This window comes from Schistocerca americana, chromosome 8, assembly GCF_021461395.2.
Source record: "Schistocerca americana isolate TAMUIC-IGC-003095 chromosome 8, iqSchAmer2.1, whole genome shotgun sequence".
Lineage (NCBI taxonomy): Eukaryota > Metazoa > Arthropoda > Insecta > Orthoptera > Acrididae > Schistocerca > Schistocerca americana.
The window spans coordinates 435,987,890-436,015,113 of record NC_060126.1 but is presented as its reverse complement, the minus strand read 5'-3'; the positions used below and the strand labels follow the sequence as shown (position 1 = coordinate 436,015,113).

General features: G+C 42.2%; 1 protein-coding gene across 1 annotated transcript in view; it reads left to right on the top strand.

The window, feature by feature from the left end:
* LOC124544751 (dentin sialophosphoprotein-like) overlaps nt 1-27,224 on the top strand; it is a 94,393-nt gene that overhangs the window by 57,338 nt on the left and 9,831 nt on the right. Inside the window, exon 4 of the mRNA XM_047123412.1 lies at nt 17,778-20,729. Coding sequence (XP_046979368.1) covers nt 17,778-20,712 — 2,935 coding nt within the window. The 3' untranslated portion in view covers nt 20,713-20,729. The remainder of the gene's footprint in view (nt 1-17,777; nt 20,730-27,224) is intronic.

The window sequence follows — 27,224 nt, the reverse complement described above, 5'->3', positions numbered from 1 at the left end:
TTTCCTGAGTAGATGGTGTTCTTTTTCACTGAAGGCGATGCCAGTTTGGTTAATGACTCTTTCATAAAACTGTGTTTGTTTGATGGTTGGTTGTTCTGTTGCTGATGCAGTTTTAGTTGCAAGGCTTCTAGTTTCTTTTGGTATCTGTATGTGATTTCAGTTGGCATTTTGCTTACAATACTTTCAACATATTCTTCAGCAGCTTTTAGTTCTAATGGGTGTAGTGTATTAGTTAATGAACCCCACAGCCCCAAGACTAACAGCTCAACCTAAGACCCATAAACTCCATGTTCCATTGAGGACCATTGTTAATTCTAAAAATACACCTGCCTCCAAGGTCTCAAAATTACTGAATGAAATTCTGAAACAGTCCTTTATGTTTGATAAATCATACTCAGTTAGGAACAGAAATGAATTAGCAACTAAAGTAAAGGCTATAAATAATCCTGTAGGTGCCAGGTTTGACTCTTTTGATGTAACTAACCTATTTACAAAAGTACCAACTCAAGAAACAATAGACATAATCTTTGAAAACTTAATAAAACATAAAAAAACTGTCAATTGCTGAAATATCAGAAGTCAAGGACATGTTACAGCTAATAGTGTCTCTCAATTACTTTACATTTAATGGGAAAGTTTACCAACAGAATGAGGGTCTTGCCATGGGCAGTAGCATATCAAGTTTTTTGACAGACATATTTCTCAATCATCTGGAAAGTAAGTTCTTTAATGAAGACACTAGACTCAAAAGTAAAATAACATAATACTGGAGATATGTTGACGACGCCTTGCTGCTATTTGATGGAACAAAAGATGAGGTCAAAGAACTACTAGCAGTATTCAGTTCTTTCCACAAAACATAAAATTCACAATAGAACACCAGGACCACAAAAGCATAAATTTGCTGGATCTTAAAATCACCAACCACCAAGAAAAACACAAGTTCAGCATACACAGAAAACGCACATGCACAGACATAACACAGTACAACTCATCATACCATCCCACCACTCAGAAACATGCTTCATTTAGGTCCATGCTACACAGAGTACACTCGCTTGATTTAGAAGGAAACACCATCGAGACTGAGATAGACACAATAAAGAGCATTGTCATGAGTAGTGGCTATACAGAAAAAATAATTGACAATTTAAGCAGACAAATACACAAAAGTAGGACAACGAATGCCCACACTGTGAAAGAAGGGAAAATATTCACTAACATCCCATACCTGGGCCTCATTATACAAGAAAACACTAACCTTTTCAGAAAAACAAATGTAACAGTTGCATTCTCAATTAATAATAATTTGGGGAACTCGCTCATCTATAACATAAAACCAAATACGGAAACATACGACAGCAGCGGAGTGTACATGCCCCAACTGTCCTGCCTACTACGTAGGGAAAACAGGCAGAAACTTCAAAATCAGATTTCAAGAACACATAAATGCTTCCAGGCTCAACCATTTCGAAAAATCAGTCATTGCACAGCAAATTTTGGAAACGAAACATGTCATCAACAGTCTTGAAAACAATTTAGTATTACTACTTAACTACGACCCTAAATCTGTTAGAACAACTGGAGAGATACCTCCACAAAATCAAAAAATCCGAATCTATGTTAAATAAACAAACAGATTTCGCAAGCTACAGTTATTTCATTAATTTTAAAGACCTATTCTAAAGTTATTTCCTGCATGTGTCAATTGTTTACTAGTTATATCTTTAGCACTACGAATAAATTCAATAAATTCATCTTTGACAACAACATGTACAAAAACGTCTGTGAAGTGTTTAGAAACATGTGTGTGCAAATGTGCCTCTTGACTGAAGTGCACTTTCGAAAACGACGGAGAAAAGCATGTTTGATGGTGCTAAAACGGTAATAACGCTTTCCTTGGATTATGTGGTAAGTTTACACTGTTCATCTGTTCCACTATTTTGCACATACCTTCAAAGTTCGACTTACGAAATTAATAACCTAACATTAAACCTTTCCGTGACAGGAGTACGCATTTTACCTCATTCAAGAGAAGAAATAAAACATGTATTAAGACAAATTACACCTAATGATGGACCCACAGGGTCCGAAATGCATTGTGAATTTAAAAAGCACGAAAAGTTGTGACTGAAGGCGTTTTTTAATTCAGTTTCTTAGTGTTACCGGCTCGCGACCCGGCTATTTGCCACAAAAAACTGCCATTGGCAACGCACACAGTTGGCGTCAGCTGCTGTTCCTGGCTGCACACAGTAGAGTGTTGGAGTCACATTCTGAACTTAACAAATCTAATATTATTTGCTCAATAAATATCTTTTAAAACACTTTGGAACAAAACTTTTGGCCTGTGTACTTATTCCCGTAGGTACTAAGGAATGAAGAGATACGCCTGAAATCCTCTGACGGTACAGATACTGTGATAGGGAATGGCTGAGTAGGCAGTTCAGTCAATGAGGAAAGGACATTTCTAAAAAGGGCAGTCACAAAAGCTGGAAAGAAAAAAAGTAGGTACAAAGAAGGTAGCTGAGGAAAAACCATGGGTAACACAATAAATATTTTAATCGGCCGATGAAAGGAGATACAAAAATGTTCACGGAAATTCAGGAATACAGAAAAACAAGTCGCTTATGAATGAAATAAATACGAAGTGCAATGAAGTTAAGGCGCAGTAGCTGCTTGAAAAATGTGAAGAAATCAAAAAAGAAATAATTGTTGGAAGGACTGACTCAGCATACAAAAAAGTCAACAAAACTTTCGATGAAATTAATAGCAAGAGTGCAGTCGGAATTCCATTCTTAAATGCAGACGAGAGAGGTGATGAGTGGAAACAGTACACTGAGGGCCTCTAACAGGAGGAAGACTTGTCTGAGGACGTGATAGAAGAGAAATAGGAGTCGATGTAGGAGAGACGGGATATCCAGTATTAGAATCAGAATTTAAAAGCGCTTTGGAAGATCGAATAAGGCAAAAGGGATAGCTAACATTCTATAAGAATTTCTAAAATCATTGTGGAAGTGGCAACAAAACGAGTATTCAGGTTGGTGTGCAGAATTTATGAGTCTGACAACATGCTATCGGACTTTCGGAAAAATATCAGCCACACAATTCCGAAGACTGCAAGAGCCGACAAGTGCGAGAATTATCGCACAATCAGCTTAACAGCTTATGCATCCAAGTGTCTGACAATAACAATATACAGAAGCATGGAAAAGAAATTGGAGTATGTGTTAGATGACGATCAGTTTGGCTTTAGAAAAGGTAAAGGCACGAGAGAGGCAATTCTGACGATGTGCTTGATAATGGAAGCAAGACCGAAGAAAAATCAAAACACGATCATAGGATCTGTCGATCTGGAAAAAGCGTTCGACAATGTAAAATGGTGCGAAATGTTCGAAATTCTGAGAAAAATAGGGGTAAGCTATAGAAAGAGATGCGTAATATACAATATGTACAAGAGCCAAGAGGGAATAATAAGAATGGACGACGAAGAACGAAGTGTTCGGATTTAGAAGGGTGTAAGACAGGGATGTAACCTTTCGCCCCTACTGTTCAATCTGTACATCGAAAAATCAATGATAGAAGTAAAAGAAAGGTTCAGGAGTGGAACTGAAATTCAAGGTGAAAGTATATCAATGATACGATTCGCTGGTGACATTGCTATCCTGAGTGAAAGTGAAGAAGAATTACGTGATCTGCTTAATGGAATGAACAATCTAATGAGTATAGAATATGGATTGAGAGTAAATGGAAGCAAGACGAAAGTAACGAGAAGTAGCAGAAATGAGAACAGCGAGAAACTTAACATCACGAATGGTGATCAAGATGTAGATGAAGGAATGCTATCACCTAAGCAGCAAAACAACCCATAACGGACGGAGCAAGGAGAACATAATAGCAGACTAGTACTGGAAAATACCTCGTTCCAAGCCGAGAGAAGTCTGCCTGTATCTAACAGAGGCCTAAATTTGAAGACGAAATTTTTGAGAATGTACGTTTGTAGCAACGTGTTGTATGGTACTGAGGCATCGACTGTAGGAAAACCAGAACAGGATTGAAGAATTTGAGATGAGGTGCTACAGAAGAGTGTTGAAAATTATGTGGATTGTCAAGGTAATGAGTGAGGAGGTTTTCCAGAGAATCAGAAAGGAAAGAGACATGTGGAAAACACTGATCACTGACAAGAAGAAGGCACAGGATGGTAGGACATATTTTTAGAGATTTAAAACTTGGATATAAGCTGTAGAGGAAAACAGAAATTGGAGTACATCCACCGAGTAACTGAGGACGTACGTTGAGAATGCTACTCCGAGGTGAAGACGTTGGCACAGGAGAGGAATTCGGTGCGGCCCATATCAAGCCAGTCACAAGACTGATGACAAAATAAATAAATAAATAAAATAAAAAAATAATGCAAAAATCTAATCTGAGGTGAAGGGTTTAGCACAGGATAGGAATTCGTCGTGGACCGCTTCTATCTGGTCCTGCTGTTTATCATGGATTTAATTTTGTTTTTGCGTTTACGACCGTAGATGTTCATGGAGGACAAGAAAAATGCTATGTTTATTACGGCACAGGAGAATATTCCTCCTCGAGATGGTGTGGCTTATAAAACTTCGAAGTCGAATTAATCCGTTTGGAGTTCCTCTTGTGCTGCTAGTGTACCTGTTGACAAAACTTTATGTCTTCTTTCGATATGTGTTTGTAAACTGAGTCTCCATAATAAGTTTGCTATGTGGATTGAAGGTCATGGTGATGTTGTTAATTTTTTCGCAATGGCTGACTGTACTGCATATACTAATTTTTATATGTTGTAAATTTAAGACAAATGAAACTACACATTGATCTTACCAAAAACCGAAATGCGATTTCTTCTTTTCTTTTGTGTCCCCTCTGGCTACGCAACACAGTATCCTGTCACTGGGTGTGTTCTTAATGGCGAAGATCTGTTAGAATTGGTAACAATTCACTAAAATAAAGAAAGAAGAAATAAATCCTAACGGAATATATATTTCATTTAAAGCAATCACAAGCGAATGAACTTCTATCCAAAGCACAATGATAATAGGAGAGTGCATCGTGGCAGACACATAAACGCACTAGTGTTCGTATACTGCACCGCCTACCTTAGCGATAGTCTTTACGAGTGGTTCCATAATCATCGTAGCGATATTTAGACTCGGAGAGAACTAGTTTCAAACTAAACTTCCGACAATCCCTCTGAAATCGAACTATGAATACAAAGGTTTCGTTACCAGCTGTGAAGGAGCAAATGAATTTCATATTCCACAAATGAACCTGAATTTACGTTAAACTGAACAAGCCCTGTGTTTAGTGTAGAGGACTTTCACTTAGAGAGGATATGGATCAATGCTTTCACATTGTACGAAGCACTGTAACTACCGCCTTAAAGTTACGCAACACGTGAAATTCTAATTATTGAAAATTAAATATTCTAAATCACAAATCACTCGACAGCTAAACTGCGGAGTAGCAATGCGACTGTCATACGCAGATGAAACAGATTAGCTCTGAAAGATCAACTGCACTGTCACTGAATACTGGACTCATGAGACATAGGCGTTGTCGTAACAATTTCAACTATAAACAAACACAAATATTTACAAAATATTATGGTAAGGATACTGGATGTATATCGACTTTAGGTGATTAACTTTACAAATAATTTGAATAACGCGCATGTATTCAGAAAAAGATTTTACTATACCACATGAATCGAAATCACTGACAGCGCTTCTTAACAATTCTGAGTTACCTAAAACTGTGCAAAAGTTCATTTCTTTGGTGATGGTGATGCTGTATTGCTGTCAGTGTAATTTGGTGACTGATGGTTTCTTCTTCACGTCTCAGTAGTGGTGGAAGATAATGCCACGAGCCACCGTTACGTTTGGCTGCTGCGTGCAACATTTCCATCTAGATGAAGCCCGAAAACTTTGCACCCTGAGCTTCCAATATTTTCATGCAAATGCTGTAGCCGCAGCAAATATTGGCGGCCAAGACACTCGATGAGCACATGCAAACTTTTACCTCAGAATGTGCACAAGGGCACGTGCTTTCGTTTGCAATCTTTACAAGACTCCCTGCCAGTCCCTATTAAGCATATTTCGCTTGCTCGCCCTGTGACACTCGAGACTCAACCAGATGACGGGCAGCTACACTGAAAGGCCAAAGAAACTGGTACACCTGCCTAGTATCGTGAAGGGCCTCCTCAAGTACGCAGAAGTGCCGCAAGACCACGTGGAATGCACTCTAATGTCTGTAGTAGTGCTGGAGGGAACTGACACCATGAATCCTGCAGGGCTGTCCGTAAGTACGTAGAAGTACGAGGGGGTGGAGATCTCCTCTGAATAGCACGTTGCAAGGCATCCCAGATATGCTTAATAATGTTCATGTCTGGCGAGTTTGGTAGCCAGCAGAAGTGTTTAAACTCGGAAGGGTATTCCTGGAGCCACTCGGTAGCAATTCTGGACGTGTGGTGTGTCACATTGTCCTGCTAGAATTGCCCAAATCCGCCGGAATGCACAATAGACATGAATGGATGCAGGCGATCACACACGATGCTTACCTACGTGTTACCCCTCAGAGTCGTATCTAGATGTATCAGGGGTCCCATATCACTCCAACTGTACACGCACCACACTATTACAGAGCCTCTTTCAGCTTGAACGGTACCTAGCGGACATGCAGGCTTCATGGATTCATGATGTTGTCCCCATACCTGTACACGTCCATCTGCTCGATACAATTTGAAACGAGACTCGTCCGAGCAGGGGATATGTTTCCAGTCATCAAAAGTCCTGTGTCGGTGCTGACGGGCCCAGGAGAGGCGTAAAGCTAAGGGGAACACTAGTACGACGCTTTCGGCTCCGAAAGCGCATATCAATGTTTTGTTGAATGGTTCGCACGCTGACAGTTGTTGATGGACCAGCACTGAAATCTGCAGCAATTTGCGGAAGGGTTGCACTCCTGTCACGTTGAACGATTCTCTTCAGTCGTCGTTGGTCCCATTCTTGCAGGATCTTTTTCCGGCCGCAGCGATGTCGGAGATTTGATGTTTTACCGGATTCCTCATATTCGGGGTACACTGGTGAAATTCTCGTTCGGGATAATCCCCATTTCGTCACTACCTCGGAGATGCTGGGTCCCATCGCTCGTGCGCCGACTATAACACCACGTTCAAACACGCTTAAATCTTGATAACCTGCCAATGTAGCAGCAGTAACCGATCTAACTGCACCAGACACCTGTTGTCTTATATAGGCGTTGCCGACCGCAGCGCCGTATTCTGCCTTTTTACATATCTCTGTATTTGAATACGCAGTCATATATGAGTTTCTTTTGCACTTGAGGGTAAAAACCACAGTGGATACCTCCCTCTGTATACAATTTGTTCTTTGTTACTGCATTAGTTGAAATGTACGAATGCTTGCTGAAGTCATCGGTGTCTACACTTACACACTACTTAAACTAACTTATGCTAAAGACACACACACCCGAGGGAGGACTCGAACCTCTGGCTGGATGGGCGGCGGAATCCGTGTCATAGTGCCTCTAACCGCTCGGCCACTCCGCATGGCTATTGCATTAGTCGGAGATAGTCAAGTCACTTTATACTAAACAAAAATTCATTTGAATTAAAACTGATATCATATGGTTTATTCGTCCACTTTCAGTCAGAATCAATGAGTATTTAGGTGATGACTAGTTGATACGTCTGTATTGATCTTCCAAGATTTCACGTGTTTTATAATTGCTCGTTACAGTTTCAGCACTTACATTGCAAGCTGTACGAAGGTATGAGGCATATGTACTATTTGATCAAAAGTATGGGGACACCTGTTAGTGGATAGTAATATGGCGTGTGTGCACCTTCCGCCATTATGATAGGTTGAATTCTGCTGGGGACATTTCAGTAAGGTGTCTGCTGAGGAATGGCAATCCATTCTGACTCACGAGCTAAAACCAGAGGTTGTAGTGATTTTGGATCTACATCTACATCTACACCTACATACATACTCCGCAATCCACCATACGGTGGGTGGTGGAGGGTACCTCGTACCACAACTATCATCTTCTCTCCTTGTTCCACTCCCAAAGAGAACGAGGAAAAATGACTGCCTATATGCCTCTGTACGAGCCCTAATCTCCCTTATCTTATCTTTGTGATCTTTCCGTGAAATATAAGTTGGCGGCAGTAAAATTGTACTGCAGTCAGCCTCAAATGCTGGTCCTCTAAATTTCCTCAGTAGCGATTCACGAAAAGAACGCCTCCTTTCCTCCACAGACTCCCACCCGAGTTCCTGAAGGATTTCCGTAGCACTCGCGTGATGATCAAACCTACCAGTAACAAATCTAGCAGCTTACCTCTGAATTGCTTCTATGTCCTCCCTCAATCCGACCTGATAGGGATCCCAAACGCTCGAGCAGCACTCAAGAATAGGTTGTATTAGTGTTTTATAGGCGGTCTCCTTTACAGATGAACCACATCTTTCCAAAATTCTACCAATGAACCGAAGACGACTATCCGCCTTCCCCACAACTGCCATTACACGCTTGTCCCACTTCATATCGTTCTGCAATGTTACGCCCAAATATTTAATCGACGTGACTTTGTCAAGAGCTACACTACTAATGGAGAATTCAAACATTGCGGGATTGTTTTTCCTATTCATCTGCATTAATTTACATTTATCTATATTTAGAGTTAGCTGTCATTCTTTACACCAATCGCAAATCCTGTCCAAGTCATCTTGTATCCTCCTACAGTAACTCAAAGACGACAGCTTCCCGTACACCACAGCATCATCAGCAAACAGCCGCACATTGCTATCCACCCTATCAAAAAGATCATTTATGTAAACAGAAAACAACAGCGGACCTACCACACTTCCCTGGGGCACTCCAGATGATACCCTCACCTCCGATGAACATTCACCATCGAGGACAACGTACTGGGTTCTATTACTTAAGAAGGGCTACGGCTTGCAGCGAAGTCGACGTTCTGTTTCGTTCCGAAGGTGTCCAATAGGATTCAGATGGAGACTCTGGATGGGTCAGTCATTCTCATGAATGTTATTTTCTCCAAATCGTTGTCTTACAAATACTGCTATATGCCAGAGTGTAGTGTCAGGCTGATACAAAAAATCATCCGTCTCTGAACTGTTTCTCTACTGTACACACTACACAATGCTGTAAAATATCTAATGTCCTTCAGCAGTTATTGTTTTCTTAAGTGAAATAAGGGGACCATATCCCCCACACCGTAACCTCATCTTCTCTCTGCGTCGCAGTTGGCTCTAAATAAGGCGGCGGGAGACGTTCTCCAGACATTGTCAAATGCAGAGTTTTCCAGCGGATTGCCACAGGGAGTAGCGTGATTCATCATTTCAAGTCACTCGTTTTGAGGTATCTACAGTCCAGAAGCGTCGCTCAATAATGACTGCAGAAGTAAGTGACTTTTACGGAGCTCCTCAACCATTGTACGCCATTGCCTTTTAACTTGCCACGGACAGTAGTCATGTTACATGGACTGCTCGCGGCCGTTCGAAACTTGAGAGTGATTCCTTCCACCGATTTCATGCGATTTTTTACAACCAGTCTCTGAAGCGCTCGCTGTCTATCAATACTTGACGTACGCCTAGTTTCGTTGTGGCTGTTCATACGCCTTTCCACTTTACAATCATTCCGTGAACAGTCGACTCCGTCATCTTAAGAAGGCTTTAAATTTTCCTCATGGGTTTGTTACTTAGATGACATCCAGTGTCTAATCCAAGTACGAAGTCATTGAGTTCACCACCTCTGTTAATACTGCTCATACGCTACTGGCCATTAAAATTGCTACACCAAGAAGAAATGCAGATGATAAACGGGTATTGAGTGGAAAAATATATTCAGTTTGGGTGCATAGATTCTGAGAAATCACCACCCAGAACAACCACCTCTGGCCGTAATAACGGCCTTGATACGCCTGGGCATTGAGTCAAACAGAGCTTGGATGGCGTGTACAGGTACAGCTGCCCATGCACCTTCAACACGATACCACAGTTCTACAAGAATAGTGACTGGCGTATTGTGACGAGCCAGTTGCTCGGCCGCCATTGACCAGGCGTTTTCAATTGGTGAGAGATCTGGAGAATGTGGTGGCCAGGGCAGCAGTCGAACATTTTCTGTATCCAGAAAGGCCCGTACAGGACCTGCAACATGCGGTCGTGCACTATCCTGCTGAAATGTAGGGTTTCGCAGGGATCGAATGGGGGTAGAGCCACGGGTCGTAACACATCTGAAATGTAACGTCCAGTGTTCAGAGTGCCGTCAATGCGAACAAAAGGTGACCAAGACGTATAGCCAATGGCACCCCATACCATCACGCCGGGTGATACGCCAGTATGGCGATGACGAATACACGCTTCCAATGTGCGTTCACCGCAGTGTCGCCAAACACGGATGCGACCTCCATGATGCTGTAAAAAGAACCTGGATTCATTCGAAAAAATTACGTTTTGCCATTGGTGCACCCAGGTTCGTCGTTGAGTACACCATCTCAGGCGCTCCTGTCCGTGCTGCAGCGTCAAGGGTAACCGCAGCCATTGTCTCCGAGCCGATAGTCCATGCTGCTGCAAACGTCGTCGAACTGTTCTTGCAGATGGTTGTTGTCTTGCAAAGGTCCCCATCTGTTGACTGAGGGATCGAGACGTGGCTGCACGATCCGTTAGAGCCATGCAGATAAGATGCCTGTCATCTCGACTGCTAGTGATACGAGGCCATTCGGAGCCAGCACGGCGTTCCGTATTACCATCCTGAACCCACCGTTTCCATATTCTGCTAACAGTCGACCAACGCGAGCAGCAGTGTCGCGATACGATAAATCGCAATCGCGATAGGCTACAATCCGACTTTTATCAAAGTCGGAAACGTAATGGTAGGCATTTTTCCTCCTTACACGAGGCATCACAACAACGTTTCACCAGGCAACACCGGTCAACTGCTGTTTGTGTATGAGAAATCGGTTGGAAATTTTCCTCATGTCAGCACGTTGTAGGTGTCGCCACCGGCGCCAACCTTTGGAGAATGCTCTGAAAAGCTAATCATTTGCATATCACAGCATCATCTTCCTGTCGGTTAAATTTCGCGTCTGTAGCACGTCATCTTCGTGGTGTAGCAGTTTTAGTGTTCAGTAGTATATAATGACAACAAAATACTCCACGCCTCCTTTCTTACTGGCGGGTTCATCCATCGTGACGTCTAGTGGTCAATTCCGCAATCCGTGGGGTGTTCGGATACTTTAATCAGACTGTATATTTGGCAACTACGCCTTTCGGTAGCGATCTATGCAACGCAGAGCCGAGCTACGAGGACCGTAACAGGTCAGTTCAGTTGATGCAAAAGTGTGTGAATATGCTCGGTGAAGTGAAATAGTAATAGCTGGAAGAAAAATGATGTTGTCTCCCGAAACAAGATAGCGTTAATTTCAAGGATTGTTATTCAAGCACAGGTGTCTGACAAGTCTACTTCCATTACCATATTTCTGACTCATTTAGCGAATGGTTCAAGATATCGAAAGGTTTTCGGTAAACGGTGTTATAAAAGGGAAACGTAATCTTTTTGCATGTTTAATCATTTTAAATATAGTATCAACCGAAATTTTGAACCAAATGCGCTTTATTTAGTGAAGCAATATACTTTTTTTTACCTACGATCAAAAGATTTTTGCCGGCCGTTAGTGGCCGAGCGGTTCTAGACGCTCCAGTCTGGAACAGTGCGACCGCTACGGTCGCAGGTTCGAATCCTGCCTCGAGCATGGATGTGTGTGATGTCCTTAGGTTAGTTAGGTTTAAGTAGTTCTAAGTTCTAGGGGACTGATGACCTCAGAAGTTAAGTCCCATAGTGCTCAGAGCCATTTGAACCATTTTTTGAACCAAAATAACTTGATAAGTTCAATGACATAACGTTTGATAATTATGGTACTCAAACCTTTTGCAATAAACTCCGAGTAAAAGCAGCACCAAATGGGTTTCTCATGTCAGGCTCCTTAGCGAAAGATCTGGCAGAGAACCAGAGAAAATTCTGGTCCTATGTAAAATCGCTAAGCGAGCAAAGGCTTCCATCCCGTCCCTTATCGATCAGTCTGATGTGGCGGCTGAAGATAACATAACGAAAACCGAAGTTTTAAATTTCACACTGAAGAAATCGTTCACACAGGGGAATCGTACAAACATACAGTCATTTGACCATCGAACAGACTCCCATATGGACGACATACCTGGACATACCTGACGTAGAGAAACTACTGAAAGTTTTGAAAGCAAATAAATCACCAGGTCCGGATGGAATCCCAATTCGATTTTGCAAAGAGTACCGCACGGCATTGGCTTCTCATCTAGCTTGCATCTGCCGTGATCTCTCGCCCAGCACAGAGTCCCAAGAAACTGGAAAAAACCGCACGTGACTCCAGTATATAAGAAAGGTAAAAGAACGGACCGCAAAATTACAGACCAATATCCCCAATATCTGTTTGCTGCAGAATCCTTGAACATATTCTCAGTTCGAATATAACAAACTTTCTTGAAGCTAAGCAGCTTATGTCCACGAATCAGCACGGTTTTAGAAAGCATCGCTGTTGGGAAACTCAGCTTGCCCTTTTCTCACCTGACATACTGACAACAATGGACGAAGGGCAACAGGCAGACTGCATATTTCCAGATTTCCGGAAAGCATTTGACACGGTGCCCGATTGCAGACTGTTAACTAAGGTACGAGCATATGGAACAAGTTCACAGGTATGAGAGTGGCTCGAAGGCTTCTTAAATAACGGAACCCAGTACGTTGTCCTCGACGGCGAATGTGCGGCTGGTCCTGGCGGAGGTTCGAGTCCTCCCTCGGCCATGGTTATGTGTGTGTTTGTCCTTAGGACAATGTAGGTTAAGCAGTGTGTAAGCTTAGGGACTGATGACCTTAGCAGCTAAGTCCCATAAGTTTTCACACACATTTGAACAAATTTTTTTCGACGGCGAGTGTTCATCAGTACAAGTATATCGTCGAAAATAAACCAGGGAAATGTGATAGGACTGCTCTTATTCTCTGTATACGTAAATGATTTGGCGGACAGTGTGGTTAGCAATCTGCTGTTGTTTTCTGATGATGCCGTGATGTAAGGTACAGTATCGGAGTTGAGTGACTGTAGGAAGTTACAAGACGACAAAATTTCCAGTTTGTTTGATGAATGGCAGCCAGCCCTTAATGTAGAAAAATGTTGGTTAAAGCGGACGATTAAGGGGCTCCGCAAAGGCTCAAAATCATGAAAAGTTCAATATTTACTTTTTTGCGTTTTCTGAATCTGCAGACTATTACCTTTTAATAGATATATAATTTATTCAATTCCGAAGACTACAACTATTTTTAAATTATTTTTGAAATGTGTTCTACATGGGCGTGACACACTGTGGCGCTGTTAAACTGCTGTCAAATGGTGTTATTATTAACGTCCGTGTTCATCAGGTACATTTTAGTGATGTGAGATAAAGTATGTGTTGTGGCTAACCTGTGATGGTTCTATATATATCGCTGGTGCGATTGTCGATTGTTTCATGTTTATTTACTGTGTCGTTATCTCGAAAATATTCGTAATTAATTCTGTTTCTTGAGTCTCTGTTTTGTTGAAGTATAATAATGAGTAAAAGTAAAGTTATTAGAAATCCTCTGAAGGCTTTTAAGAAAAGGAGAAATGTTGGAAAGCCAAAGGTATTTAGAAATATGGGAATGAAGATAGGTTCTAACATGGTACGAGCGATGCTTGCTTTAGACAAGGAACGCCTTCGGGCTGCAGACAGGGCTGTAAAGAGTCTAGAAATAGAAGCAAGAGTAAACAGGAGGAGGAACAAGAGGAAGCTGGAGGAGGAGTTTGCAGAGGATGAAGATAATCCATCCTATGGACCTGGAATGCACTAAAAAGTTAATCCAATCTTTGTCGCTCGATTCCCAAAACTTTTATTTTCTCATACTAATTACATGTTTTCTAAGGATCTTCCAAACATATTTGTTTCAAACTTTCAGTAAATGTTACACAGTACCTTCTGCATAATTTAACACAGTCTTTTTCCAAAAAACTGTATATTTTTGAATATATAAATAAAAAATTGGAAAAAAATGTTGTGAATTTTCATTACAATTGAAAAAAAATCATCTTAAATAACTGAACTAAAATTTTGTAAAATCCCTGTGCTAAGTTGTAGCCCATATTCCAATAAATAATCTGTAAAAAGTTCAACTTCCTACCTCAAATACTTTGTGAGGAAAGATGTAATTTATAAGCGTTATTTTAACATTGCAAGTATAGGGCGTTCCGGAGCCCCTTAAGAAAAACAAACCAGTAATGTTCGGATACAGTATTACTAGTGTCCTGCTTAATACAGTCACTTCGTTTAAATATCTGGGCGCAACGTTGCAAATCGAGCATATGAGAACTGTGGCATGGAAGGGGCATGGTCGACATTGGTTTATTGGGAGAATTTTAGGAAAGAATGGTTCGCCTGTAAAGGAGAACGTGTATAGGACGCTGGTGCGACCTATTCTCGAGTACTGCTCGAGTGTTTGGGATCCATACCAGATCGGACTGAAAGAAGACATCAAAGCAGTTCAGAGGCGGGCTGCTAGATTTGTTACCGGTAGGCACGAACAATACGTAAGTGTCACGGAGAGGCTTCGGGAGATCAAATTTGAATCCCTGGAGGGAAGGCGACGTTCTTTTCGAGAAAACCTTTCGAGAAAATTTATAGAACCGGCATTTGAAGCTGACTGCCGAACGATTGTATTGCCGCTAACATACACTGCGAGTAAGGACCACAAAGATAAGATACGAGAAATTAGGGCTCATACGGAGGCATACTGGCAGTAACTTTCCCCTTGCTCTATTGGCGAGTGGAGCAGGAAAGGAAATTAGTGGTACAGGGTACCCTTCGCCACGCACCGTACGGTGGCTTGCGAAGTATCTATGTAGATGTAGATATATGCAGCAACAGGGTAGTCGTACGGTACTATGGTGTTTCCCTCTGGGCTCTACTTTATTCCTCGTAGATACAGCGTCAGCTACGAGTCCAACGAGTGTTGTATCTACAAGCGTATGAGAGAAATATTATTTCAGATATTTGTACTTACACATGTGTAAGCGGACAGCTTCTGAGGAGACAAATAAACAGAAGGAGGACCTTATACAACGACGGAGTCTGTCGTTGTATAAGTTGTACACTTCTCCGATACTTTTATAAAAAGTTAATATGCCATCATTAACAATTTCTATATTACCCAGTATTCTCTATTTCAAGAACATTTGATTGCCTTTAAGAAACATATATCATTACACTTGAAAAAAGGAAATAGCATACCTCCGTTGCTCGGCTAGTGGACGAGTTAAGGAGATAAAACATGCGACAAAATTACGTGACTGTCTCTGCAGTACCATTCGCTGAAAACTAGTTCTGATACGTCGAACCGTTCACGAAACAAAAGAGGTGTTACGTCTTATGTGATTTTTTGTGCATATTTAAATGTATACGAGTTCGGAAAGTAAGGTACGATTGCTTGCGAAATAGAAGAATAAAGTGAAAAAAAAAACGATTTATTTCCAGGAGTTTGCTACACCTCCCATCTATTTCTTTATAAAGTCACCGCTCTGACTGAAACGTTTGTCATAGCATTGTAGCAGCTTTCCAATACCCTCGTCATACAAGACAGCCACCTGTTCTTTCATTCAATTCTCTGCGCTGATCCGCAGTTCGTTGTCGTTGTAGCCAGAGTTTCATGTGAGCAGAGATGAGCATCAGAGGGAGCCAAGTCTGTCTTATACGTAGCTCGAACAAACACTTTCATCGAATACGTTGCAGGGGCGTCATCATTGCCCCTGCAGTGTACCGTCACGAATTATCATGAAGAAGGAAGTACACTGCTGGCCATTAAAATTGCTACACCACGAAGAAGACGCTCTACAGACGCGAAATTTAATCGACAGGAAGAAGATGCCGTGATATGCAAATGATTAGCTTTTCAGAGCATTCACGCAAGGTTGGCGCCGGTGGCGACACCTACAACGTGCTGACATGAGGAAAGTTTTCTACCGATTTCTCATACACAAACAGCAGTTGACCGGCGTTGCCCGGTGAAACGTTGTTGTGATGCCTCGTGTAAGGAGGAGAAATGCCTACCATCACGTTTCCGACTTTGATAAAGGTCGGATTGTAGCCTATCGCGATTGCGGTTTATCGTATCGCGACGTTGCTGCTCGCGTTGGTCGAGATCCAATGACTGTTAGCAGATTATGGAATCGGTGGGTTCTGGAGGGTAATACAGAACGCCGTGCTCGATACCAACTGCCTCGTATCACTAGCAGTCGAGATGACAGGCATCTTATCCACATGGCTGTAACGGATTGTGCAGCCACGTTTCGATCCCTGAGTCAACAGTTGAGGACGTTTGCAAGATAACAACCATCTGCACGAACAGTTCGACGACGTTTGCAGCAGCATGGACTATCAGCTTGGAGAGCATGGCTGTGGTTACCCTTCACGCTGCATCACAGACAGGAGCGCCTGCGATGGTGTACTCAACGACGAACCTGGGTGTACGAATGGCAAAACGTCATTTTTTCGGATGAATCCAGGTTCTGTTTACAGCCTCATGATGGTCGCATCCGTGTTTGGCGACATCGCGATGAAAGCACATTGGAAGCGTTTATTCGTCATCGCCATACTGGCGTATCACCCGGCGTGATGGTATGGGGTGCCATTGGCTATACGTCTTGGTCACCTTTTGTTCGCATTGACGGCACTCTGAACACTGGACGTTACATTTCAGATGTGTTACGACCCGTGGCTCTACCCCCATTCGATCCCTGCGAAACCCTACATTTCAGCAGGATAGTGCACGACCGCATGTTGCAGGTCCTGTACGGGCCTTTCTGGATACAGAAAATGTTCGACTGCTGCCCTGGCCACCACATTCTCCAGATCTCTCACCAATTGAAAACGCCTGGTCAATGGCGGCCGATCAACTGGCTCGTCACAATACGCCAGTCACTATTCTTGTAGAACTGTGGTATCGTGTTGAAGGTGCATGGGCAGCTGTACCTGTACACGCCATCCAAGCTCTGTTTGACTCAATGCCCAGGCGTATCAAGGCCGTTATTACGGCAAGATGTGGTTATTTGGGTACTGATTTCTCAGGATCTATGCACCCAAACTTCGTGAAAATGTAATTGCATGTCATTTCTAGTATAATATATTTGTCCAATGAACACCCGTTTATCATCTGCATTTCTTCTTGGTGTAGCAATTTTGATGGCCAGTAGTGTATGCAGATCGAACAAACACGTTCATCGAATACGTTGCAGCGGCGCCCTCTCTGCCCCTGCAGTGCACGGTCACGAATTATCATGAAGAAGGAAATGCATTACACTTACGTTATGTGGGGTTGCATGAAACCAGGCGAAACTTCTCATTGGGCACCCATAATTCTCCTAAACATATTTACTTTCTCACCTTGTGCTCACAACTGCATAGAGCTACGTGGCACGATTGACAGGCACACCAGAGACACGGCCCAACACATCTGCGCAAAACTTCGTCCATATTCGCTGTCGTTTCCATTTCGCGACTTAGCGGACCTTACTTTCCGATTAACGCTCGTATATACTGTAGACTTTGCTTGCTAACCTTTGTTTAACCTACGAAATGAACATTAGTTAAAAATTTATCGCTTCTCATTGTCCACAGGAAAGACTACATGCAGAACGTGGACCAGGTGCAACACCTGTACCAACAAGTCCGCAGCCTGGAACCAGGGCTCAAATTCGCGGGTGATAAGTTCTCTGAAATAGGAGATCTTTTGCGGCCGTACCAACACCATCAACGTTCAAATGCGTACAGCTTGCCAGCATGGTATAGAGATGTCCTGAAAGACAGGCAAGAGATGTGGCAGCAGATGCAGCATAACCAGATGCCCGCATTTGACCAGTCTGGGCAGCTGTACCAGCAGGGCTACGATTACGACCTGGACGACAGCCAGCAGCAGCAGCACCAAGACCCCAGTGCAGACTTCGATCAGGCGGTACAGCAGATTCATCAATACGGAGATCCTCAGTCTGGTAAACTGGTAAACGATCAACAAGAATCTGAAGAAGGTCTTCAGGTGTATCAGCAAAGTGAGACATCAGATGCAGATCAAATTGCACAGCAATCACTACAAAATCAATATTCTGAACAGGTTAGTTGGCATCCACAGCAAGACCAGATTTCAGATACAGGAGACGTCGTGCAACAACATCAACAGATCGATACACCAAACAAAAACCAAGACCTTCAACAGACACAGCAAGAATTAGATACTGATAACGAACAAATCAGTCAACATTCACAGCAGGATCAATCTTCCGATTCTGGAGACAATCTGCAACAGTATCAAGAGACCGATGCATCAAACGGAGACCTACAACAGACGCAGCAAGAACTAAATTCTGATAATGAACAAATCAGTCAGCATTCACAGCAGGATCAATCTTCCGATTCTGGAGACAATCTGCAACAGTATCAACAGACCGATGCATCAAACGGAGACCTACAACAGATACAGCAAGAATTAGATTCTGATTCTGAACAACTCAGTCAGCTTACACAGCAATATCAATCTTCCGATTCTGGAGACGATTTGCAACAGTATCAACAGACCGATACATCAAATGGAGACCTACAGCAGACACAGCTAGAACAAAATTCTGATAACGAACAAATCAGTCAGGATTCACAGCAGGATCAATCTTCCAATTCTGGAGACAATCTGCAACAGTATCAACAGACCGATGCATCAAACGGAGACCTACAACAGATACAGCAAGAATTAGATTCTGATACTGAACAACTCAGTCAGCATACACAGCAAGATCGATCTTCCGATTCTGGAGACGATTTGCAACAGTATCAACAGACCGATACATCAAATGGAGACCTACAGCAGATGCAGCAAGAACTAAATTCTGATAATGAACAAATCAGTCAGGATTCACAGCAGGATCAATCTTCCAATTCTGAAGACAATCTGCAACAGTATCAACAGAACGATGCATCAAACGGAGACCTACAACAGATACAGCAAGAATTAGATTCTGATTCTGAACAACTCAGTCAGCTTACACAGCAAGATCGATCTTCCGATTCTGGAGACGATTTGCAACAGTATCAACAGACCGATACATCAAATGGGGACCTACAGCAGACGCAGCAAGAACAAAATTCTGATAATGAACAAATCAGTCAGGATTCACAGCAGGATCAATCTTCCGAATCTGGAGACAATCTGCAACAGTATCAACAGAACGATGCATCAAACGGAGACCTACAACAGATACAGCAAGAATTAGATTCTGATTCTGAACAACTCAGTCAGCATACACAGCAAGATCAATCTTCCCATTCTGGAGACGATTTGCAACAGTATCAACAGACCGATACATCAAATGGAGACCTACAGCAGACGCAGCAAGAACAAAATTCTGATAATGAACAAATCAGTCAGGATTCACAGCAGGATCAATCTTCCAATTCTGGAGACAATCTGCAACAGTATCAACAGACCGATGCATCAAACGGAGACCTACAACAGATACAGCAAGAATTAGATTCTGATTCTGAACAACTCAGTCAGCATACACAGCAGGATCAGTCTTCCGATTCTGGAGACGATCTGCAACAGTATCAACAGACGGATGCATCAAATGGGGACCTACAACAGATACAGCAAGAATTAGATTCTGATAGTGAACAAATCAGTCAGCATTCACAGCAGGATCAATCTTCCGATTCTGGAGACAATCTGCAACAGTATCAAGAGACCGATACATCAGTAGGAGACCAAGTCCTACAACAGACACAGCAGGAATTAGATTCTGATTCGCAACTAAGTCAGCATATACAACAACATCAATTTTCAGACTCTGGGGAAAATCTACAGCAATATCAACAAAGTGGTACACTCAACGAAGAACAAGATTTACAACAAACACAGAAAAAATCTGATTCTGATTTTGAACTTAGCCAGCATACGCAACAAGAGCAGTCTTCAGATTCCGGAGAAAATCTGCAACAATATCAACAGGGCGAAGATCAAATTCTGCAACAGACGCAGCAAGAATTAGATTCTGATTCTGAACTTAGCCAGAACACACACCAAGAGCAGTCTTTAGATTCTGGAGATGATCTGCAACAATATCAACTCGGCGAAACCCAAAACAACGATCAAATTCAACAGCAGAACCAACAACATGTTGACTCAGATTTTGAACACATCAGTTTGTATCCCCAGAAACAAGATCAATCTTATTCTAGCGATGACCAGCAGCAGTACCAGCAGAGCAATATCTTCGGCTCAGGCGAGTTAGAACAGCAAGCACACCAAGACGATACTGAAGACAATAGTCACGATCGATATCAGCAGCATCAAGAACCTGGATCAGAACAGATTGTACAGCAATATGAGAAGGAACAGTTTCCCATCAGTAATCAGGACTTGCAGCAATATCAGCAAAGCCACTTTGGGAACGATGCGGACGTTTACCAGCAGTCCCATGAGCCAGACGAATTCCTTGAAGGCTATCAGTACGATCAAAATAATCGCTTGCATAAAATAGACCAACAGCAGCATGAGGCTATATTCTAATAGCACGCATCAATAACGTAAGATTTTATATTTCTTTCCAAGACACCAGACACCTGGACTCAGTTGTACCTTAATATGTAAGTTATTTATAATGAAATCACCTCAATAAGTTTCTAACCGTCAACAGGGATCTTCATCAGTTTTCATTTTTCCTCTTCAATACGAATTGAGCTGGTGCTGTGTTAAATTAACTGATTACGTACATGGGACAAGCAAAGTTAAAATCCCAGTCTGGCCACATCCGTTTAATTTTTTCCATGATTGTAGAAATCACTTGCGACCAGTAGGGGGAGGGTTCTATCATATTAAACGAGGGTTCCTGTCGAGCTGAGCTACTGCTCTGTCTGCTGTGATAAATTATACTGGAGCATTCTTTCCTTCCTTTATTTCTTGCCTTCGTTCCTTCCTTTCCTCATGTCTTAAATCCTGACTTCCTGCTTACACTCCTCCCTTCTTTCACTTCCTTTTCCTTTCCCAATATTCTACTATCGTTCCTTTAATTTTTCCCATTTTTTCCTGTGATGTAAGATAGTCGGTACTCGTGCCACACTCAGTAGAACTAATACGCTTATGATACGGATTAAATTTTTTGTAGATGTTTGAAATGAAGCTCTTGTGCTCAGATTAATTTGGTACATGTCTTATACACTTGTAGAACTACTTGTAGTTCGGTCATAATAAAGCAAAATGCGGTCAGATGATTTTTCATTTAGGCAATATTGCAGTTTACACTTAAAATATTCTATCGTTGATGCAAAGAAGACAAGATTATTATGTGAATTTGTCTCCACTTCCCGCTTGTGGAACATATTTCTGTACTTCAACCAAGTTAACTAGTTCAGAAATATACACATGTGAATTAAATTCTCTTATATTATTGTGTGTGGTGAGTAACGACATTTTTAGCATGTACTGCCAAGCTATTATGCATAACTGCCTTAGCTTAGTTAAACAGGTACCTTTAATTAAATGTGTACAAATATATGATTGTTCTACTACAAGCAGTAGTTATACAGCGCATGTTGGGTGCTTGCAAAGTTTCATAACTACGGTGTATATACATACATACCGCGTGAAAAGTGAGTGATGTGTTGTTACCAGCTGTACATCACAATGGAAGCTGACAGATGGATATCAACAAGAAAGCCAGCCAGCAGCCAGCATCCAGAATCAGGCTTTGAAATAGTCAACTGATACATGGATATTAACAAAAAAGCCACGCATACTGTCGCAAGGCAGCATCCAGAATTATACCTCGATATAGTCGTGTATCATGTCGTGCACCATCTGAAGACGAGCCGGAAAAGATTGGAAAACCAATTTATAGAATAAATAAGTATTTCAGTTGTCTGTGTTTATACTGAAGTATAGAGCCTACACTATGCTTGGCCATCCTCTGTTAGAGTAGTGATGTGCGGTATGGGATCCTTACCAGATAGGGTTGACGGAGGACATCGAAAAAGTTTAAAAAAAGGCAGCTAGTTTTATATTTACGCCAAATAGGGGAGAGATTGTCACACATGACAAACGAGTTGGATAGCAATCATTAAAACAACGACGTTTTACGTTGTGGCGACACTTTTTCACGAAAGTTCTATCAGCACCATTCACCTCTGAATGTGAAAATATTCATTGCTGCCAACCTACTTAGGAAGAAATCATCATTGTAATAACATAAGAGAAATAAAAACTCGTACAGAAAGATTTAAGTTTTCATTTTTCCCACGCTCTGTTACAGAGTGGGACGGGGAAATGTTTTTATTAAAAATGAAATTCCTCCAGCTGTACTTAAAGATTTTATATTTACTTCGCTACTAGTTTCGACGTTGCGTCAACGCTATCTTCAGGCCCGTACGCTTTGATGAAATCAGTTGTGTGTGGCTCAGTCTAGAAGCCCACAGTGAGGCCAACACGTGCTCCCCATGGATGGAGGGATGGCGGGATGGAGTTACTGCCCGCCGTCCAAGTGGAGCACGTGTTGGTCCCACCGCGGACTTCTAGACTGAGCCACACACAACTGACTTCATCAAAGTGTACAGGCCTTAAGATGACGTTGACACAACGTCGAACAGACGAGTGAAATACTACAAAAACTAGCATTGCGTGTGCTTAACCGACCAGGGTAGTGTAACTTCCGGTCACGTCGAAGTTTGACAGATCCACCACGTAGACACCTCGTACGTCCACCTGGCCAGCACTCGAAAACTCGGCTAAACTCTGACAAAGTGGCCGCGCCAAACACATCTTCCGCCGGGCGTTCCGTCTGTTATTTCATAGAAGGAGGTCTTCCGTACTGAGAAATGTTATCCTGCGCGAGTGCAGTACATATTTCAAAACAGGTGTTGCTAATGGATTTTTTTTTTTTTATCATCAGTCTAATGACTGGTTTGATGCGGCCCGCCACGAATTCCTTTCCTGTGCTAACCTCTTCATCTCAGAGTAACACTTGCAACCTACGTCCTCAATTATTTGCTTGACGTATTCCAATCTCCGTCTTCCTCTACAGTTTTTGCCCTCTACAGCTCCCTCTAGTACCATGGAAGTCATTCCCTCATGTCTTAGCAGATGTCCTATCATCCTGTCCCTTCTCCTTATCAGTGTTTTCCACATATTCCTTTCCTCTCCGATTCTGCGCAGAACCTCCTCATTCCTTACCTTATCAGTCCGCCTAATTTTCAACATTCGTCTATAGCACCACATCTCAAATGCTTCGATTCTCTTCTGTTCCGGTTTTCCCACAGTCCATGTTTCACAACCATACAATGCTGTACTCCAGACGTACATCCTCAGAAATTTCTTCCTCAAATTAAGGCCGGTATTTGATATTAGTAGACTTCTCTTGGCCAGAAATGCCTTTTTTGCCATAGCGAGTCTGCTTTTGATTCCTCCTTGCTCCGTCCGTCATTGGTTATTTTACTGCCTAGGTAGCAGAATTCCTTAACTTCATTGACTTCGTGACCATCGATCCTGATGTTAAGTTTCTTGCTGTTCTCATTTCTACTACTTCTCATTACCTTCGTCTTTCTCCGATTTACTCTGAAACCATACTGTGTACTCATTAGACTGTTCATTCCGTTCAGCAGATCATATAATTCTTCTTCACTTTCACTCAGGATATCAATGTCATCAGCGAATCGTATCATTGATATCCTTTCACCTTGTATTTTAATCCCACTCCTGAACCTTTCTTTGATTTCCATCATTGCTTCCTCTATGTACAGATTGAAGAGTAGGGGCGAAAGGCTACAGCCTTGTCTTACACCCTTCTTAATACGAGCACTTCGTTCTTGATCGTCCACTCTTATTATTCCCTCTTGGTTGTTGTACATACTGTATATGACCCGTCTCTCCCTATAGCTTATCCCTACTTTTTTCAGAATCTCGAACAGCTTGCACCATTTTATATTGTCGCACGCTTTTTCCAGGTCGACAAATGCTATGAAAGTGTCTTGATTTTTCTTTAGCCTTGCTTCCATTATTAGCCGTAACGTCAGAATTGCCTCTCTCGTCCCTTTAATTTTCCTAAAGCCAAACTGATTGTCACCTAGCGCAGTCTCAATTTTCTTTTCCATTCTTCTGTATATTATTCTTGTAAGCAGCTTCGATGCATGAGCTGTTAAGCTGATTGTGCGATAATTCTCGCACTTGTCAGCTCTAGCCGTCTTCGGAATTGTGTGGATGATGCTTTTCCGAAAGTCATATGGTATATATATTAGGAAATAAGACACTAGAAGTAGTAAGTAAGCACTACTATTTGAGCAGCAAAAATAATTGATGATGGTCGAAGTAGAGAGGATATTTAAAGTCGAAAGTTTCTATAACAAAGAAAGCTACTCTGAAAAAGAGGAATTTGCTATCACCGAATAGAAATATGTTAGGAAGTCTCCTCTGGAAGTATTTGTCTGGAATGTGGCCTTGTACAGAAGTGAAATGCGGATGATAAGCAGTTAAGACAGAGAATACAAGATTTTGAAAAACTATGCTGTAGAAGACTGCTGAAGTGCGATAGATTGCGTAACTGACTAAAAGAAGGTTCAGGACACAACCTGATGCGCCAAGGGATCGTCAATCTCGTAATGGGGGGAAGTGCAGGTGAATAGAAATCGTAGACGGAGATCATTATTTATGTACGGTAAGCAGCTTCAGATGGATGTTTGTTACATTAATTATACAAAGAAACTTGCACAGGTTGCAACAGCGTGGAGAAAAGCATCAAATCAGTCTTCGGACTGAAGACCACAAAAGCATCAACAATAACCTGACCTTTCTTGAACGAGGGCGATGCGGAAAGTAAGTTCCCCTTCCATGGAAGTTGGGAAGTAAGAGCATACCGCTGTCAATTAAAACAGATGAAGGCGCAGCAATTGCAACCTACATCGTCAAATACTTGCTGGATGTATTCAAATCTGTGTCTTCCTCTACAGTCTTTAGCCTCTACAGCCCCTTCTAGTGCCATGGAAGTCATTCCCTGACGTCTTGACATACATCCTGCCATCCTGTTGCAAGATCCCTTCGCTTCTAAACTGATACTGTTATTACTCAGCTTAGCCGCGAGTCCGTAGAGCGTGGTATATGTGGCGTACAGTTTAACTGGTCAGCATTTCAACCCGGAATTTGCGAGTGTAAGTCGGACCTTCCTTGATCCGCATTGGTGGGTCGTGTCGTCGGATTTCCTCCTGCCTGTGCGCGGTGCAGCTCTCGTAAATGTCGTCCCGTAAAGATTCTTCATTGGCGCATTTGATGTCTCTGTCGGTGGAAGCTAATTACCTGAAATTGCTGTCGATCAACTTTGGCGTATCTATTTACTCGAAATTAACATTCAGAATGCCGTAATATCACTCTCATTCCTATTAGATCAATAATGAAACACTCATGTCACGTAACCGAGACCATGGCTACCATCGAACAAGACAGGAAGAGCTCTTAACGTCGACTGCAGACTTTGGCGCGTAGTCCGTCTCTCTTACTAGTTTCGTCACAGTTCGTGGATTTCCGATCATGTTCGTACTTACTAAGATATGCATTTGTTAATGAACGGGTGTGAATTTTAACGACGCAAAATTATGACAGATGGTTTTAAACATCCAGAGGCTCCTCCTAGTATTCATGTTGTCATAAATGACTTTAATTATTAAATATAAATAAACAAAATCGGTGACTTTGGCGCCAAGATGGCGGTACTTCCCGTCATGTATATTTCCCAGGCTGAAGCTCTGCTGCTACGGTCCAGCGCCGAACCCCACCCCACTACGCGCGACATATGGTCGCTTCGTCACCTAGCCAGACAGCGTGCGAAATGCTCTCCGACTCATGGCCGGCTACGGACTACAGCACTTCCTAACTATCGTGAATACATCAATAAGAGACAATAATTTATTAAAACTAGTAAAAATGTCTTCCTCACGTAAGCAGCACCTTACACTGTCCCTTCTTCTTGCCAGTGTTTTCCATGTATTCCTTTCCTCGCGGGTTCTACAGAGAACCTCCTCATTCCTTACCTTATCAGTCCACCTGATTTTCAACATTCATCTGTAGTACCACATCTCAAATGTTCGATTCTCCTCTATTTCGGTTTTCCCACACTCCATGCTTCACTACAATATCTCTCTGTGCTCCAAACGTACATTCTCAGAAATTTCATCCTCAGATTAAGTCCTACGTTTGATAGTTGCCCAGGCATGCCCTCTTTGTTAGTGCTAGTCTGCTCTTTATGCCCTCCTTGCTCCGTCCCTGATGGGCTACTTTGGTGCCTTAACTTCGTCTACTTCGCCGTCCCCATTTCTGATGTTAAATTTCTCGGTGCTCGCGTTTCTGCTACTTCTCATTTCTTTCGTCTTTCTTCTATTTAGTCTCAGTCTATATTCTGTACTCCTTAGACTGCTCAAGACAATTCCAATCAACACATCCTGTAATTCTTCTTCACTTTCGTTGACGATAGCAATGTCATCACCGAATCGTTTCACCTTGAAACCTTTTTTTTTTTTTTAATTTCCTTCATTGGTTCTTCGATGTATAGACTGAACAGTAGGAACGAAAGATTATCACTGTCTTACATCCCGGCCGCGGTGGCCAAGCGGTTCTAGGCGCTTCAGTCCGGAACCGCGCGACTGCTACGGTCGCAGGTTCGAATCCTGCCTCGGGCGTGGATGTGTGTGGTGTCCTTAGGTTAGTTAGGTTTAATTAGTTCTAAGTTCTAGGGGACTGATGACCTCAGATGCCCCATAGTGCTCAGAGCCATTTGAACCATTTTGAACTGTCTTACACCCATTTTAGTCCGAGCACTTCGTTCTCGGTCGTTCAATCTTACTGTTTCCTCTTGGTTCCCTCTTGGTCTTCGATTATAGCTTACCCCTACTTTTCTCAGAATTTCGGACATCTTGTATCATTTTATATTGCCGAACACTTTTTATAAGTCGATAAATCCTATGAACGTGTCTCTGATTTTCTTCAGTCTTGCTTCCAATATCGAACGCAGAGTCAGAACTGACTCTTTGTGCCTGTGTCTCTATATA